At 47.4% G+C, this 17,236-nt stretch overlaps 2 protein-coding genes across 2 annotated transcripts in view; one reads left to right on the top strand and one right to left on the bottom strand.

Annotated features, from left to right (window-relative positions):
* Window positions 1–17,236, top strand: part of CYFIP2 (cytoplasmic FMR1 interacting protein 2) — a 114,740-nt gene that overhangs the window by 51,244 nt on the left and 46,260 nt on the right. Inside the window, exons 21-23 of the mRNA XM_057730110.1 lie at window positions 348–547; window positions 1,390–1,477; window positions 15,989–16,132. Of these exons, the coding sequence (XP_057586093.1) occupies window positions 348–547; window positions 1,390–1,477; window positions 15,989–16,132 (432 nt within the window). The remainder of the gene's footprint in view (window positions 1–347; window positions 548–1,389; window positions 1,478–15,988; window positions 16,133–17,236) is intronic.
* On the bottom strand, window positions 3,504–6,450 carry FNDC9 (fibronectin type III domain containing 9). The gene is made up of 2 exons (XM_057730157.1): window positions 6,287–6,450; window positions 3,504–4,200 (listed from the first exon to the last, which is right to left on the bottom strand). The coding sequence occupies exon 2, from the start codon at window positions 4,191–4,193 to the stop codon at window positions 3,504–3,506; it is 690 nt and encodes a 229-aa protein (XP_057586140.1). The 5' UTR covers window positions 4,194–4,200; window positions 6,287–6,450.

The raw sequence follows: 17,236 nt of genomic DNA, 5'->3' as shown, positions 1-17,236 counted from the left end.
ATGGATGGACATTCACAACTTTCTTTCACTTTACTTGCAACTTGGATGGACAAGCCTTTACCTTACCAACATAGAAGCTGGAAAGCAAGTAGTCATGCTTTTCACTGAAGGAGGGTGCAGACAAGGGATTTGCACGTGGTCTGTGGTCCCCTTCTGCGGGCAGGCATGCAGCCTCCATGGGCATGGTCTGGCACTTCCTTCACTCCAAAGAAGGGAATGTTGTCACGTGCTATTGCAGGGGTCCTGGTCCCTGTGCCGGCCCTTAGAAGGTGCCTGAGGGGCTCCCGCCTGCGTGGCAGGTGTGTGTGCAAGTCCTCAGCAGCCGCGGGCGCTGTCTCTCTGGGCAGGAGCTGGAGTGGCTGCTGGAGATCAACCGGCTCACCCACCGACTGCTGTGTAAGCACATGACCCTGGACAGCTTCGACGCCATGTTTCGGGAGGCCAACCACAACGTGTCCGCCCCTTACGGCCGCATCACCCTGCACGTCTTCTGGGAGCTGAACTTTGACTTCCTCCCCAACTATTGCTACAATGGGTCCACCAACCGGTAAGGGAGTCTCTGTGCAAGGTGGGCTGGGGCAGAGGCCCCCAGCTGCCTCCTCCGCATGAGCCCTCTCAGAATCATCAAGGCCTGACTCATGGCCAGCGCTGAATGAGTGTGTGTCAGGTGCGTGGAAGGGTCTGGGAGGAATCCACATGCTTAGCAGGATGGACTTTGGGTTCTCTAAAGGTGTGGGACTTTCAATCCTCTTGTGCAGAGATCTGCACACTCCAGCCCACAAGCCGCCTCCAGCTGCCAACTGTTTTTGTTCAGCCCGTGAGCTAAGAATGGTATTGATATTTTTAAATGGCTGGGGAAAAAGTCCAAAGAAGAATTATAATTTGGTGACAAGTGGAAATTATGTGAAATTCAAAAAGTTTTATTGGCACTCTGCCATCCATGCTCATTCGTTAATGGTTGTTGGTGGGTGCTTTCATGCTACAGCAGAGTTGAGTAGTTGTGACAGAGACCATCTGGCTGGCAGAGCTGAACATATTTGCTATCTGGGCCTTTATAAAAAGAGTTTGCAGTGTTGCAGCACCCTACTCTTGAGAAAACCAAACTGTGGGTGGAGGGTCCAAGCCCTGGAAAAGGCTGTTTTCAGGCCCACCCCATTCTCGACTTTCTTGACCGCTGTTCTGAGCAGCTGCAAGCCCAGAGTCGCACCTGTGAACCTGGACTACAGTGTTCCCATCGATGAAAAGGAGACAGGCGTTGATTGGGAGTCTGTCAGAAGTACGTGTATAGGCAACCGCCTCAGAAACCGTGTGGTTGCACCTGGTCAGGAAGGGTTCCCACTGTATCGTGTCCCGTGAAGGGTGATATTAGCCCCATCTCTTTTCTTCTAGCTTTGTCCGAACTGCCATCCCTTTCACCCAAGAACCACAAAGAGATAAGCCCGCCAACGTCCAGCCTTATTACCTCTATGGGTCCAAGGTGAGTGGTCTTGCCTGTGTCTTACTTCTAAGAGGACTAGTGAGCAAAAGCAGATAGAAAACTATATCCCAAATCAGAAAAGCAAGAAGCGTGGAGACCAAGAGACAGCAGTGAGATCCAGGCGGAAATAACTGCGAGTATATTCATCTTTATTTGTTCACAGCTAGCGAGGGTAGGGGTGCACGCAGACCTGATGGGGCTGGATTCTGGGCAGGAAGGGTTTGGGGAGGACTTCACTGAGGTGAGTGGGGAGATAGGTGTGTGGGTCTCTTTGTCCTGGTGTCCCATCTTCTGTTCTCGGTTGACTCATTACAGCATCATCCTGCGATTCTGGGATTTTGTGCCCCGTGAATATGAGGGATTTGCAGACAGGAAGCAGTTGGGAAGGTGGAGCTTTGAAGGAAATCCCAGATGGCCGGAGTTAGAGCTGAGAGGTCTCCTCCTGTCTCTTTGCTGCTTAGTTCACGAGGCCAGTCCTGACACTAACGGAGCCTCCCAGGTGGTGCCTGTTCTGGACATTCAGTGCTTTGCCATGCGTGGAACAGACATTCCTTAAGCCCCCACTGTAGGCCAGATGCTGGGCAGGTTTTCCGTGCTGGGGATTTAGCAGAGATTGAAGCAGAGACATCTCCACCCTACTCCGGTTCTGTTCCCCACCCCCCACCCCCGTGGTGGGCACAGGGGACAAAGTCCCATCAACACCATGACATGTAGGAGATTGTTTCTTCCCCTGAGGGTTTGTGTGAGAGAACGCCGCGAAAGAGTGCAGTAGCTCACCAATAACCGCAAAAGAGCCAAGATTCTGTTGTGTGTAATGGATGAAAAACGGCCACCTGGGACCCCATTTTCACAAAGGAAGCACAGATGGGCTTAGAAAAAGAAGTGACCGGATAAATGTAACATGGTTAGAAAAGGTGCTCCTCTAGACTGGGGAGCCATAGATTGGAAAGTGTGAGGAACCAAGATGAGTGCCCATCACTCGGGCCTGAAGGTGGGGCTTAGAAAGTCTTAGGATGATGCTGAGAGAGTGCAGGTGTCTCCTCCAGAGTAGCCAGTCTGGTCAAGGCAACTCTCTGAAATCAGCCCTGGGACTCTTACAGCCAGCGTTGTGGCCAGCTCACAGTCATGACCTGAATTAACAGTGACTCACAAAGTGACTCCCTTTTCTATTCCCTTTCAAGCCTTGCTGACTATAACAAAGAACAAGTCTTATGTTGGTGCCAATATGTCTTTAATACCTTTCCCACGACTGCTACTCTCCCTTTTTATCATAGATGAGAGAGCAGGCTCTAAGCTCAGAGTCCTAAGTAGGCAATAGTATTAAGTCAAATTTAATATTATTTTGTTTTCATTCTGTTTATTATGTCCCTTCCCTTCTATTTATAGCAGGAGGGTGCTGGTTTTTTCATTTTGGGAGTAACATAAGCCTATCTTTTACAATAAGTTTAAAAAAAGAGTCGATTTAAGGAAAATGTATTGTTAATAATAGTAAAGATAGTCTATAGTTTAAAAAAAGTGAAGATGGGATACAGGGTGGTGTGCGATTGGCTGAAAGTTGGAAAACACTCTAGAGCAAGGCTTCTCATATCTTTCCAAAATAATCCCCCCCGCCCCGCAACAGCAAAGGGGAGTGGACATTTGCCTCAGCCGACTGAAAGCATAACTAAGGCATCCATCTTCAACTCAAGAACTTCCTTGAAGTATTGTGTTTTATTTAAGTGATGCAAATTTCACTTTCTAAACCATAATATATTCATGGTTGTTCCAATATTAAAATAATGCTGTGAATTCCTAACTGAGCCCCACTAGATGGACCCTCCTAAGAGATGCGCTGTTCCTCCCTTGGCACACCAGGGGGGATATGTTTGAGAAGCTTTGTCAAAGGGCATTCATCCAACTGGGTGGTCCACAAGAGCTCTGACACTTGAGGGGAGCTGAGTGGGTAGTCTACAGATGCGTTTTTACAGGAGACCTACTGCCTGGAGGGCTTTAAGCTATATGGTGTGGGCTGCCTCCTCCCCACCTCTCACTCCCCAAAATGAGGCAGTGCGGCAGGGTGATCACTGCCCTGCCTCTGCCAGGCACCCACGTCGGGGGCATCCTGGTCGGCGTCTGCGGCTGCGGCTGCCCCTTCTGGTTCCGCGTCAGCTCCCGAGTTCTTGCGCAGCAGTTCCACCAAAGGGAGCCCCTGCAGGTCTTCCTCCCCCTGACCCAGACCCGGGGCCTCCTCTGGCCACCTCACCAGCCCATTGGCTTCCTCCATGTGGCCGGCTCTGTAAGACCATCGAGGCTCGTGGCAACGGATACACCAGAACTGGAGGCAGATGAAGGCTAGGACTGCGGTGAAGCAGGCCAGCAGAATGGCCATCAGCACCCAAAGGGAGATCTGCGGGTCCACCAGGGAACTTCCAGCAGCCAGTGGACTCTTATCCAGGGTGTGGAACATGGTGCAGTAGTGCCTGTAAGGGAAGAGAATCTTCTTGCAGCTGATGCACAGGAAGTAGAGAGTGGAAGGGGTGAGGTGTTCCAGCACCACGGAGCTGATTGTTCGAGGCACCTTCTCCTCGTGGTGGAAGCTGTAGCGAAGATAGCCAGAGAAGATGCTGTTCCAATTGGGCCTGTACATAATATGGTAATAGTCCTCCAGGCAGGGCTCCGAGGACGACCAGGAAATGATGGCTCCCGTATAAGAAACGTTCCCAACCTCGATGTTCATCTCGATTCTGAAACCAGAATCAAAGTGAGGAGTGACATCGCCTCATTGAAGTGTTTATTTATGGTAATCATAGCCACCATTCATTGAGCCTTCGAGATGGGGACTAATATTGACCCTGTTTTACAGACAAAGAGATGGAGGCCAAGAGGTGACAGTACTCAGCTAGGCGTGGCCGAGAAGTGGCAGAACCACAGCTCGGATCAGGGCTGTCTCATGTCAAAGCCAGGTGCCTGCAGGCCTAAAAAAGATACACCCACGTCCCCCAGCCTCATCCTGCCCTGGCTTAGATTCTTTAAATACAACATGGTTCCCAAACCTTAAAAAAAGAAGGAAAATAAGGCAATGAAAGGAGAGATCAGCATAGCCTCAGAGTCCCCACATTAGTCCCCACGGGTCTGTGACCTCCAGGTCGGGCAATTGTTTAACCTTAAATTTCCCTCTGGACCTCCTGTTTCTGCCCCACGTACTGTGAGTTCGTCCATCTAGAACACTCTGGCCACTGTGTTTAGCCTCCGCGTGCTGTTGCCCGTGGCGAGAGGAGATTTGCGTCATCACTCAGGGGCAGCAGATCCCCCCCAAAGCCTCTGCTCCTGTTTTGTCCACTTGTTTACTTTTTTCAAAGCCAGATGACCCAGGAAATTAGTTTCACAGGTCAAGATATGTCAGCCCTGAGTGCCAGCGTAACCGCTAGTGTCTGACTCTGCTGGTGCTGTGATTGTGGACGACGGTGATAATATCAGCCCTGGATACCAGCGTAACCGCTAGTGTCTGATTCTGCTGGTAATAAACACCAGCAGTTAGCGAGCGGTTGCTATGTCACGGGTCACGCTAGACTCTCAACACCCGGCAGTACATATCCTTTATCCGTCACAGCCTCTGAGCCAGAGTCCCATTTTACAGAGGAGCCCTCTAAGAGGAGCAGTCAGCTCGCAAGGACAAGACCTAAAGCCACGTAACCACTGGATGTCCAAATGCAAGGCTGCCGGGTTTAGTAATAGGATGTTATTGCAAAATGAGGTGCTGGTACTGAGACTTGGTTGCTGTTTTTCCCCACATGGCACGTGAGCCCTCTTCAGGTTGCCAGCCCTCTCGCTTTGATAAGGGTGCACCATCCTCAAGCTTTTTAGTTTCTTTTTAATTCTGTGTGTTTGAGAGAGATGGTTCCCCTCTACTGAATTTCCCTGAAGCTAAAATTCAGAGACAGCCAAAGTCAACGGACAGATCTCACCCAGCTCTGTTCTCTGCCCCTCCTCTCTCATACGAAGTACAGAAGGTTTCATTTCAGATTACAACGACACAGTTGAAAAATAGCCCATCCGACTTTTAACCTGAATTGGATATTAAGCCACACAGATTCCTATTACGAGCTGTTTTCTCTCCTCCCTGCTTCCCTCCAACCTCCCGTTTTCATGCCCGTGCTCCTAGAGGAGGTGAGCTGCAGGAAGATGTCCAGCAGTGAGTGATTTTTCAGTCCTTGTTTTTCTTCTCTAGGATGACAGTGAACTAAAATGCTCAGGGAACGGAAGAGTTCCTTTCCGTTTGGCTGGAAATTTTTTCCCAGAAAAATGGGGGGTGAAAGGGACGAGGCATGTGTGCTCAGATCCTTCCAGGGAGAGTCTTTGCAGGGGAAGCTGAGTATCTGCACTCCCTCCATGCGTCTCCTCATACACACCCGTCCACCCCACCCCAGCACCCCCCACATGCCTATAAATATACTTCCAACCACAATGAAAAGAGCTTAATTCATTACTTATGATACAGAGGCAATAGCCCTCGTAAACCCTTCCATCAGAAGTGATCAGGAATCCTGTTTCTTGTCACGAGTCTCTTCTCCTATTTGCCTCACATCTGTGCTGGCTGTCTTTGCAGACAGTTTTCTACAGCAGACATTTTAAAGAGCTTTCTGTCAAGATGCAGCATTCACAGTTTTTAGGACTAAATGTCTGCCCTTATTTATTTTTCTTCCTCTGCTTCTGTTTCTAAATCCCCCCTATCTTTAGCTGTTCATATTACCAGTGCCTGGCCCTCCTCCAAGCAGAGTGTGAAAGGAAAAGCCATTTCTGTTTCCAGGAAGAGCCATTTATGTCGCTTACCTGATGCTCACAGTGATCCGGTTAGAACGCAGCCCTCAGAGGCAGAGTGGACCAAAGCTGAAGGATGGTGCTTTCTCCCCTCCTTTGCTCTGGGCTCTCCTCGATGTCTCTCTCACCACTGTCTGAGTAATCCCACTGTCGCCCCCAACGCTCACATTATTCATTTCTTCAGATCAGCATCATTCTCCATGGCAACCAGCAGGCATCTGTACGCACGATGTTTCAGGGACCAGCCTGGAAAGGCTTTTGCCCAGGGAGAGGAGCTCTCATGCCTTTTGCCAAAAAAAAGACAAACAACCCCCTGCACACTGATCCTCAGAATGGTACTGATTCTTCAAAGGCTCCTAAATTGTCTCTCTGATAAGCTAGTTATCATTTTTTTCCCCATCTAGACCTTCTTTGGACAGTGGTTTCAAATGCGAAGATGCCAGTCTCTGTTTTCCCACAAGTAAAACAGTAATTACATCCTCATTCCCTCCCACCCCACCCCACTGCCATGCCACCTCCTTACCTACCTCTGTATCGTCTTCTTTTTTCTTGTCTCCTGCAACATTACCTAGTTGTATGACACTGGTCAAGATGCTTTTAGTCTCTGGGCCTCAGTTCCATCATCTGTAAAACTGATGGCCTGGGCTAGATCAGGATGTCAGATAGAAAGCAAGAGTACTACCCCTGCCCAGTCCTGAACCCATGTGAGGCTTACTAAACTGTCAGGACACTTGTACTGAGTTGGTCTGAGCTTTCCCCACCCTGCCCCGATCAAATACAGGTCCACCCAGAACCTCAGAATGTGACCTCAGTTGGAAGTAGGGACTTTGTGAATTTAATTAGTTAAGGATCTGGAAATGTTCTCATCCTGGATTTAGGGGAAGCCTAAATCCACAGAGAGACACAAAGGGTAGAAGCCATGTGAAGACAGAAGCGTAGATTGGAGTGATGTTGCCACAACCCAAGGACTGCCAGGAGCCAGCGGGAGCTAGAAGATGCAAGGAAGGATTCTCACCTAGAGCCTTTGGAGGGGGCGTGGCCTTGCCAGCACCTTGATCTCAGGCCTCCAGAACTGTGAGAGATTGTAATGTTTGAAGCCACCACGTTGTGGTAATTTCTTACAGCAACCCTAGCTCAGATGCATTTAGACCTGAATCATATAACACAATAATAAAACACAAATTCTTTTTTGTTTGTTTTTTAAGAACTTTTATTGAGATACAGTTAACATACGATAAACTGCATATATTTAGAGTGTACAATTTGGTATCCCAATCTCCCAGTTCATTCCCCCCCAACCCTCCCCGCTTTCCCCACTTGGTGTCCATATGTTTGTTCTCTACATCAAAACACAAATTGTTTTTAAAAGTCATCTTTTTAAAAGTTGTAAAGAGTTGCCCGGTGAGTCACAAACCCTCCCCAGGCCAAGGGTCTCTGTGCGGCGTGGGGTCTCAGGGTGCCCAGTGTCCCTCAGTTAGACACTCGCTCTGTGCTTCCCGTGGCATCCAGTCTTCCCAGGCATCTGTCTAGAATCTACTGTAACCCTGCTAATGGCGACTCCCTGCAGAGCCTGAAAGCATCCTCTCCACAGAAGGGCCAATGCAGTAGCTTGCAGATGCCTTTTGAAAAGGTTATTTTGAGGGGAATAAAAATACCAGTGTTAGGGAACCTGTGGAGTGAGGAGATGGAGGTCAGTCCTTTGCCACTGAAAATGAGAATTTATTTTTAATGCTCCTGGATGCAGTTTTTCACACTGAGGTTTTTATTTGAGAAGTTGAGACACTCAGAGAATGTGAGGCCTAGAAGCCCCCGTGGTTCACAGATCCCGAGAGAAAGGATGGCTTTCCTCAGGCCGGGTGACTGTTTAGTGGCAGAGCCAAGAGTGGAATCCGGGTCCCTGACTCCAAGTCCAGGGCTCACCCTGCTTTGTTGGGGCGTCACCCTTCCCCAGCAGCATCCGGAGGAGCCAGTGAGCCCTTGTGGCTGAGACAGATCATCTGGGGGACACTTGGCTCAGGAGATCGCACCCTGGCCAAGCTCACTGTCTCCACCTTCAGGGAAGACTCTTCTGCAGTCACCAGAGTGGCAGCCTCTTCAGCTGTCAGGCCAGTTTACACCAGTAGTAAATCACTGCCCGAAGAAACCAGCCGAGATCAGGGTCCCTGTACCCTCCCTGAAGGTGGCAGTGAAGGGACAGTGAGAGGGCACACCTTGGTCCCAAAGCTGATTGAAATCCCCAGGCTGGGTTCAAATCCTGCCTCTATGGCCTTGGACAAATTTTCTGACTTTCCTAGGCCTTGGTTAACTCTTCTGTAAAAGGCAGATATCAATACCACCCGCCTGATAATGTTGTAGCAGTGAGAAAAACCCATCTCTGCAGTGCTGAGCTTAGGAATAGTAGCTGTTATTATTAAGGAGAAAAGGTCTGTGGGTCAGAGCCATTTCCTGAGCTGGTCGTAGCTTCATCCAGAGGCTGTAATAGACAAGGCTTGCACTCTTCACGATGCTTCCTTCCCTTTTTCTCCTCTTAAAACAGCTTTATTTTTTTTTAATGTTTATGCTCCTTGTACATAAAGGGTATCAAAAAGTTCAAAGACAGCAATTAAACTCATACAACTCAGAAATAACCACTCAATATTTTAGTGCATGAGAAAATGTGTTTTCTCATTTTACCCTTGGGGAACTCTTTGAGGTAGGCCCTCTTATCACCATTGTACAAAGAGAGAAACTGAGGCTCAGAGAGAGATTAACTAACTTGACCAGTATCACAAAGCCAGGCTGTGGCAGAGCAGGACCCTTTGCCAAGGTCTGTCAGTCCAGAGCCCAGGCTCCTAGCCAGCCTCTCTGAAACAATGCCATTCTGCTGGGCCGATCTTCAGTCATTGGTGGTCAACAGTAGCTTTTTGCCTTGTGGTTGACTTCTCAGAGAGCTAGACAGGACTTTGCAATTTGGTGGATTCCAGAGTGATGGGAACAGGCAAGGAACTAAAAGATCTCATCTCAGAGAAAACATCCAGACACCTCAAGGTAGGCAACAGAAGCAGGGAAAACATCAACTACATTTGGAGAAATACAGTCAGCAAGGTTTCCTCTTCCAGAGTCTGGAGTCCAAGTACCCCTGCCTAGGAGCTCTGTCACTTAGGGTTAGGGGTAATATTAAATGTAAAAAAACCTTTAGCAACTGGTTTAGGAACCGAAATTAGCATACGAGTTGAAATTTTAAAAATATTATTCTCTAAGTAAATTGTAGAGATTCTGTCATAAAAGAGCCTTCCAAGTGATGCAGATTGTGGCACAAATCATTCCTTAAATTATACCAGTAATTTCCCAATAATGTTTTGGTCTTTAGAGATTATTGGTGTGATTTTTTGTTTGGTGTGGTCATCGGTATCTAAGCGGTGCCCCTGTGTGAGCCTTGATGTGTCCTCAGGGAAATTCGTCATGCACTTGCAATGCCTCTCCCATTAAGCCATCATCGTTGGGATTCAGGGCCCAGTGCTTTGCTGCAGCAAACTGGACACATCCCAGCCAGCTCTATACCTGGGCACCAGCACTATGCATGTAGCCTGAGCAGGGGAGTTTACCTTGGCCCCACGCAGCACCACCTGATTTGCTGCCCCCCACCCTTATTCTCATGTCCATGTGGCACCACTCGCAGGCTACACAACATCATTTATCCCCCAGTCCAGGAGAATTTTGTTATTTTGGCCATTGGTAAATATGGCAGAATATCATCTTGTATTTCACTTCAGCAGAGTCATTTCCCTTGGGCTTTAGATTCCTCCTCTGTTAAACAGGGATGATTGTATCGATACCTGCTTTACTGGGTGTTGGAGGCTGTTTATGTCCCCCCAAGATATCAGATCCTAATCCTAGCACCTGGAAATGTTTATTTGGAAAAATGGCTTTGCAGATGTGATTAAGTGAAGGCTCTTGAGATGGGAAGATTATCCTGGTTTATCAGGACGGGTCCTAAAGGCCATCACTCGTGTCCTTTTGAGAGGGAGGCAGAGGAAGGCTACGCACACAGAGAAGAAAAGACCAAATCTCAGTAGAAGGATTTGAAGATTGCAGTGATGCAGCCACAACCCAGGGAATGCTGCAGCCACCGGAGCTGAAAGAGGCAAGGAACAGATTCTTGCCTAGAGCCTCTGGAGGGAGTGTGGCCATGTTGACCTTGACTTTGACCCAGTGATACCGATTATGGATTATGGCTTCCAGAACTATGAGAATAAATTTCTGTTGTTTTAAGCCACCAAGTTGATGGTAATTTGTTACATCAGCTGTGGAAAACCAATACAGTTGGGCAGTTACAAAGGAGTTGTTATGTAAAGACATTCATAAACATAGAATTACGATACGCTCGTGTATCATCATATGAATACAGACGATTTAAAAAGTGGTGACATTGGCTTCCTCCAAAAATTTTAGCAAGTCTAGGGATTGTGGTGTTGCTAGGGTATCTCTGAACAGGAGGGCTTGGTTCCTGTTCTCCGTCATGCCTTCTCCTAAGGACTTTATTCAGAAGACAGAAAAAGGGAGGAGCATCATTTCTGGAGGTCTCTACTCCAGCCCTCTTGGACCATTCAACCTCTGAGCTGAGAAGACCAAGAAGGAACCCCAGCGTTGGAGACCCAGCCCTACTGCTCACCAGACGTCAAGAAGAGACAGACAGAACATCAGCAGTTTTACCAACTCCCTCGCAATGGATTTGAACCTGTAACTCAGGATTTATCAGTCCTTTAAACCCTCTTACTCTGTGATCTTTCCAACAAGGATGACGTTACTGTTTTATTCATTTACCTGTGTCCTCATTTACCTGAAGATTTTAGAGTGGAGCTACAGCTCTCTCCCTCTCTGAGTTAGAGAGCTGCGTTTGTGTTGGTGGGTTGATGATATTCACAATGCTCGAGGAACATTAGAGAAATTGTAAGTAAAACAGGAAATTAGAAACTGTTTGAATTCCTCTTGGGATTTCTGAAAACAGCAACTGTGATTTCAGAAAGCAGAGATGCAAATTGCTTGTAAATTCAGTTTGCCAAATAAATAGGCCTCACTGTTGGGAGTGGCTGGCCTTGTTTACCATCTGGTGAAAGACAGAGGCTTTATTAACTTATTTTTTCTCTCCTTAAAACACTGTTTTGCCTTTAAAAAAAAAATGTGCATCTGTGTCACACATTGATAATATGGCTCCAATCCCTGAACCAGGATTGTTTCTTGAGATCTCATAAAGGTATCTATTTTGAGCAGGATGAATTTAACCAAGTTTGATTTTAAGTGAGGCATCCTAAAAACAGGGTACATCGTTAGTTTCTAAAGGCAGACATTGATTGTAGCTGGAGTCTGTTAGCAGGATTAATTGAGGACTGTAGCAGGTTTCCAGTGTCTCAAGTCACGTTGCATTCCTGTCTTTCTTTGCCAAACCTTAGAAAATGCCCCGGCTCCCATATTCCCACATTTTCTCAATAGGGCCCAGCCTCCTATTGAGCCAGCAGGTCAGATGGGTGCCTTGCGGGGGTGTGTGTGCATGTACTTTCCAGCATGTGTGTGTGTGTGTTTCCTCCTGCATGGGTGTGGTGTGTTTTTTGGGGGGATGGGGGTGGGGGGAGGGAATGAGGGGAGCTTGTTCACTTAGAAGGAGGATTAGAGTTCTGTTCCTTTCATGCTGGTCCTTCCTGAGCTTGGGCCATCAGCTGAGGCCTGAATGGTCCAGACCAGAATCCAAGAGTGATGGAGGAATGTCAGCAAGAGGCCTCCTTTGTGCGGGTCTGTAAGGGGGATTTTTTTTTAGGTCGTGTGCGTGATAAAACTATTCCAAAATTCTTTTCGCTTCCTAGAACTGGGGAGAGCTGCTGAACAGTTTCCATCTACCCAAATGTATTTTCATTTGTGCTTGCCAGGAAGTGCTAAGGGAAACTTGTATTAGAAGCTCCTTGGATGGGAGTGGGGGTTAAGGAGACTGCTAAGAAAGATGAGCGCCCAGAAGACTGCACTGGAGTTTGCACTTCGGAGGGGAGTTAAGCACACATCTATCCCAGCCCTCTGTCCCAGGCAGGGCTCCCTTCTAACACCCCTATGTCATATTTCTCCATCCCTACCCAGCTCAGTCTGTTTTGGACAGCTCCCATTTTTATAATGGTCTAAATATTGAGCAAGATCTGCATTATTTGGTGTGTTCTTTCAGCCGGTCTCCGCTCTGTCACATCCCCATGTAGGGGGTATACATGGTGTTGTATGAAATTGCACCCCACAGATATACTCTCCTCTCCACATTCAGAGAATCATGACTGTAGCCAAAGCTGCTGGGGGAAATTTGACCAGGAAGCTGTATTTTTGTCATCTTTACTTACCAAATTACCAAAACGAAGCATTATGAAGGGCTGTTACTTCAGTGAGTGCTTCCAGGATGCCAGGCACCATGCTAAGCGCTTTATGTACTTCTTCTCATTTAAATCTCCTACAACCCTACCAGAGTTGGTATTATTATCTTTACTTCTGGAGGACCAAGGCTAAGAGAGTTTAAGTAATTTGCTCAAGATCATCTGTGGAACTGGAATTTGAACTCAGGTGTGCCCACCCCAGTAAATAACTCTGGACTCAGACAAAGCAAGAAAAGAAGTCGGAGAATCACACAGAGGGGGGGAAAAGCAGCTGATTGCGTTCTGCCCCCTCCGGGGACATCCACTTGAAAGCTCCCTGCTGCTCAAAAGCTCCTTTCACAGGATATTTGAAAAAAGACCGCACGTGCTCAGAGCTTTACTGGGGTCAGAGGAGAGGCCCCAGTGCCAGGTGTGGGTGGGGACTGAGGAGGAAGCTTTCTTGGGGGATGAGTCCATGAGGTCCCCCTCAGGGCGGTGAGCACAGCCCAGTCATCCTTGTCGTGTGCCCCTGCGGGCTCAAGCTGCAGCCCTCTTTGGGCGGAAACTCAAATCATATTTTTTAATCTTTGAAAGCAAATGTTGGGAGTAAATTGGGGTGTGATATAGCCCAGTGGGATTTTTAACTTACTTTTGTTATTGAGGTATAGTCATAAGCAATAAAGTGCACTGTCTTAGTTCAGGCTGCTGTAACAAGAATACAGTAACTGGCTGGCTTAAACAGCAATGATTTCTCACAGTTCTAGAGGCTGAGAAGTCCAGGATCAAGGTGCTGGCCGATTCAGTGTCTGATAAGAGCCCACTTCCTGGTTTGCAGACAGCCTTCTTCTCATTGTATCCCATGTGATGAAGGCGGGTGGGTGGCGGGGAGGGAGGGAGGGAGAGGCAGGGCAGCCCTGTCCCGTGTCTTCCTACAAGGGCACTAATCCCATTGATGGAGACTCCACCCTCATGACCTAATTACCTCCCAAAGGTCCCACCTCCTAATACCATCACAAAAGGGGTTATGATTTCAACATAAGAATTGAGAGGGACACAACCATTCAGTCAATAACATACACAGATAGTAAGTGAATGTATAGTTTCATGAATTTTGACAAATGTATACATGTGTGTAGTCAAGAGCCCAGTCAACATGTAGGGCATTTCCATCATCTAGAAAGTTCTCTCATGCCCCTTTCTAGTCACTCTCCTTCCCCTACCAGAGGTACGCCATGGTGTGTCTGGTGTTTGTCTTACACCCCTCATTCCTGGAGAGGAAACAGGAGACTACAGAGTGGCACTTGAATTACGGGGCAGCAGTAAGATGCACTCACTACCACGTGTGCCCTAGCGCCTCACGCAGCTCTTCCTGGTCCCAGCCCTGTTTGGCAGCGTGGCCTGTTACAGAGATGGCAAAATGGTTTGCTCCATACACAGAAAATTACATGGGCTGGCCCCACAGTTGACTAAATCAGACTCAGCAGTCCATATACTCCAGGATTTGCTGACCATCAACCTCAGTGAACATCACGCTTTTCGTCAGTTATATTTTCCCTCCTTACATAAACCACTCCTACCCCATACCACTTAGAAATCTTTAGTAACTACCTACAAGGTTTCCCTCCCCCAGGCTCAGGCAGAGTTTTGCTGTGACAGCACACCAGTGTTGAGTGCAAAATGCTGCTTTCTCACATTCCAAGCCTCCCCATATATAGACATCAGTTTACCAAGAGAACTATTATCCAACCTGCTGGATGAGTGGGTGTTCTGATTCCTCACGAATTCTTGTTGTTGGTGGGTGCTCGAATTGTGTTCCTCATGTATCCTCATTATTAAAGGGTACTTACTATAATTGTGATGCTTGTTTTGTAAAGTTTAGAATAATTCGTATGTAGTAAAACATACTTAATGCAAAACCTAGACTGAACATAATTAAATCTTCCCTTGGTGGCTCCAGAGGGAGCTGAGAATCTTGCAGAACTCCAAAAGCATCATTACAATTTGTATTTAACTCATGTAGGGTTTCTCATTACCAGCTAATAGGGAATTTCAGCTAATAGAATATCAGATGTGGTCTGTCCATATTTGCATGTTCTATGTACAAGATTTTTACAATTCCAGGTAGGAAAACTATACTCTGAACTAAGGTTAGAAGTGAAGTTTTTTCTTTAAAAAAAAAAAAAAGTTTCTGTAATAATTCAGCTTCCAAAGTTCACCATTGTAGGTAGAGGTTAAGAACATGGATTTTGGAATCACACCCACCTGGGTTCAGATCAGGAGATCAGGGCCCAGTTACCTATGAACTGTGTGACCTTGAGCAAGCTACTTAACCACCCTGAGCCTCAGTTCCCTCATCTGTGAAATGGGGCCAGGAATTGTGTGGGTCATGGATCACATACATTGGTTGTGTGGATTAAATGAAAATGCACTTGGAGGGCTTCATGAAGCCTGGCATGAGGCACTCCGTAAGTGGCAGCATTTCAAAACAAAGTCAATGATAACTTTAGTGTCTCACCAGCTGAGACCAACTGAGTCCTTTATTTTGGTCCTATATTCTCAGACAGAAAGATCTTGAAGAGATTGCACTACTTCAGCGAGGGTGTCTCATGGGGTCCAGAGGGTAATGGAGGTGGCCCTTCAGAGGCCAGGGCTCTGGGCCTCCAACCAGCACCCAATCAGAGCAGCTCTGCTTTTGTCTGTTTCACATACATGTTTCCATGACATCTTTTTTTTTTGTTAATCGCTACTCGAAAAGTTACAAAACCACTGTTTTAATCCAACCCCCTCATTTCATAGATGAAGAAACGGGCTCAAAAAGCCTACGTGATTTTCCCATGCACTCAGCAGAGGTCTCCTGCCTCCCAGGAAACCTTGGGTTCCCAAGACCCCATCCTGTGCTGGATGGAGGCACCTCAAAGTAGAAAGAAGGCAATGCTCAATCAGCTATAGAGTTTTCACATGGTTCTTCCAGCCTGTTCCTAGTACCAAAAATGCCTCTAGAGAAAGAAGGTCATCTGTTGTACCCTCACCTTGTGCCTCAATTTGTGCAAGTCCTGGTTTGTGCGTGGACAGTCGTGGGTAGCATGAGTCCTGTAAAAAAGATATTTGCCTGGAGGCCCTTTCTGCTCTTCTGTTAGGGAACTGCTGCCCCATCTGAGGACCTTTGCTCCATCCTGTGGTCACTGACTACCACTCTCTACTAGCATCTTGAAAAATGTACTCATCAGGGTCCCCAGTGAGAGAGCAAGGATGTCAAGTTTCTATCCCTTCTATTATTGAAACGCCTCCTGCCAGGACTCACAGAATGTCCATTCAATTCTCTGTCGCTGACTTTGCCACATCCCCTGTTTTCCAGCCTCTCAACATTGCCTACAGCCACATCTATAGCTCCTATAGGAACTTCGTGGGGCCTCCTCATTTCAAGACCATCTGCAGACTCCTAGGTTACCAGGGCATCGCTGTGGTCATGGAGGAACTGCTGAAGATCGTCAAGAGCTTGGTAAGGAAGGGGGCCTGGAACGGGCTGAGTGGGGTTGAGAGGAATGAAGCCTGCTTTCACTTTTTACCTCGCCTGGAAAATCAAGTCACAGGCTCTTCAGCTCTGTCTATGGGAATCACCCAGGGACTCCTTTGCCCTTATCCCCTGATTCCTCTCACCTACTGCTCTAATATTTCAGTGCACCTTCTGACCTGCGGCTTTGTCTCTCCTTTTCTGACGCTGAGTTCACTCCTCGTACTGGCTAACTGAACTCAGCAATCTTGATTTTTGACTTTAAGGCCTACAAATGACTGCTCATACCCAACTCCTGTGCTGCATTATCTAATTTGAGCCTGGCAGATTCACGACACGTGCTGCCATTTTTCCCTCCCATACCCAGGGCAGACATTTCTAATCAATCACCACGCTTCTCGCCCTTGGGAATTCTTAAGGACGGGTGCTACCAATACTCCACTGGCCTCAAGGGAATTCTGTAGACCTTTGCCACCATTCTATGTCCACCCCAAGTATGGCCGTCTGAACTTCCACTTAATTCCCCAGGACGCTGCTGCAGCAAGGCTGAAACATTTCAACAAGATTTTCTTGAAGGTTTGAGATGACAAAAGAGAAATAAAGTAATGCATACCCATGTCAGGACGAGCAAACAGGATTCACCTGTTAACTGCAGGCCTCTGGTAGCAGCTGTGCATAACCAGGGGTTGTTCCAGGTTGTGAAGCTAAATTTAGAGTTAAATAGGAAAATGTAGTAATTGATTAAAGATGTCTGTCTGGGACACTGGAAGCATGAATGTGCCATGTATTTTTCATGCTTAAATTAGGTAATGGCTCAGTCTTCATAGCTCCCTGGCCCCATTTCATTTTAGACCTTAGTTTGGATCTCATGTAAGTACTGCAACCCCAGGAAGGACCCCAGGCCTAGAAACTGCCATCCTTGAAGTCTATAAGCCCAAGGTAATGATGAGAACGTTCCCTTTTCTGTCCTACAAAGACTCGTGTTGCCTTACAGAGGGCAAAGAGGCTACCCCCTACCTTTAGGAGAGAGCCTGTCTCTCTTCTCAAGGAGCAGTGCCCTACTGTCCTAGGCAGCTCAGGCTGCTGTGACAA

Source organism: Hippopotamus amphibius, chromosome 1 (genome assembly GCF_030028045.1).
Source record: "Hippopotamus amphibius kiboko isolate mHipAmp2 chromosome 1, mHipAmp2.hap2, whole genome shotgun sequence".
Lineage (NCBI taxonomy): Eukaryota > Metazoa > Chordata > Mammalia > Artiodactyla > Hippopotamidae > Hippopotamus > Hippopotamus amphibius.
Note: the sequence above shows the minus strand (reverse complement) of the source record. Positions and strands in the feature narration are given on the sequence as shown.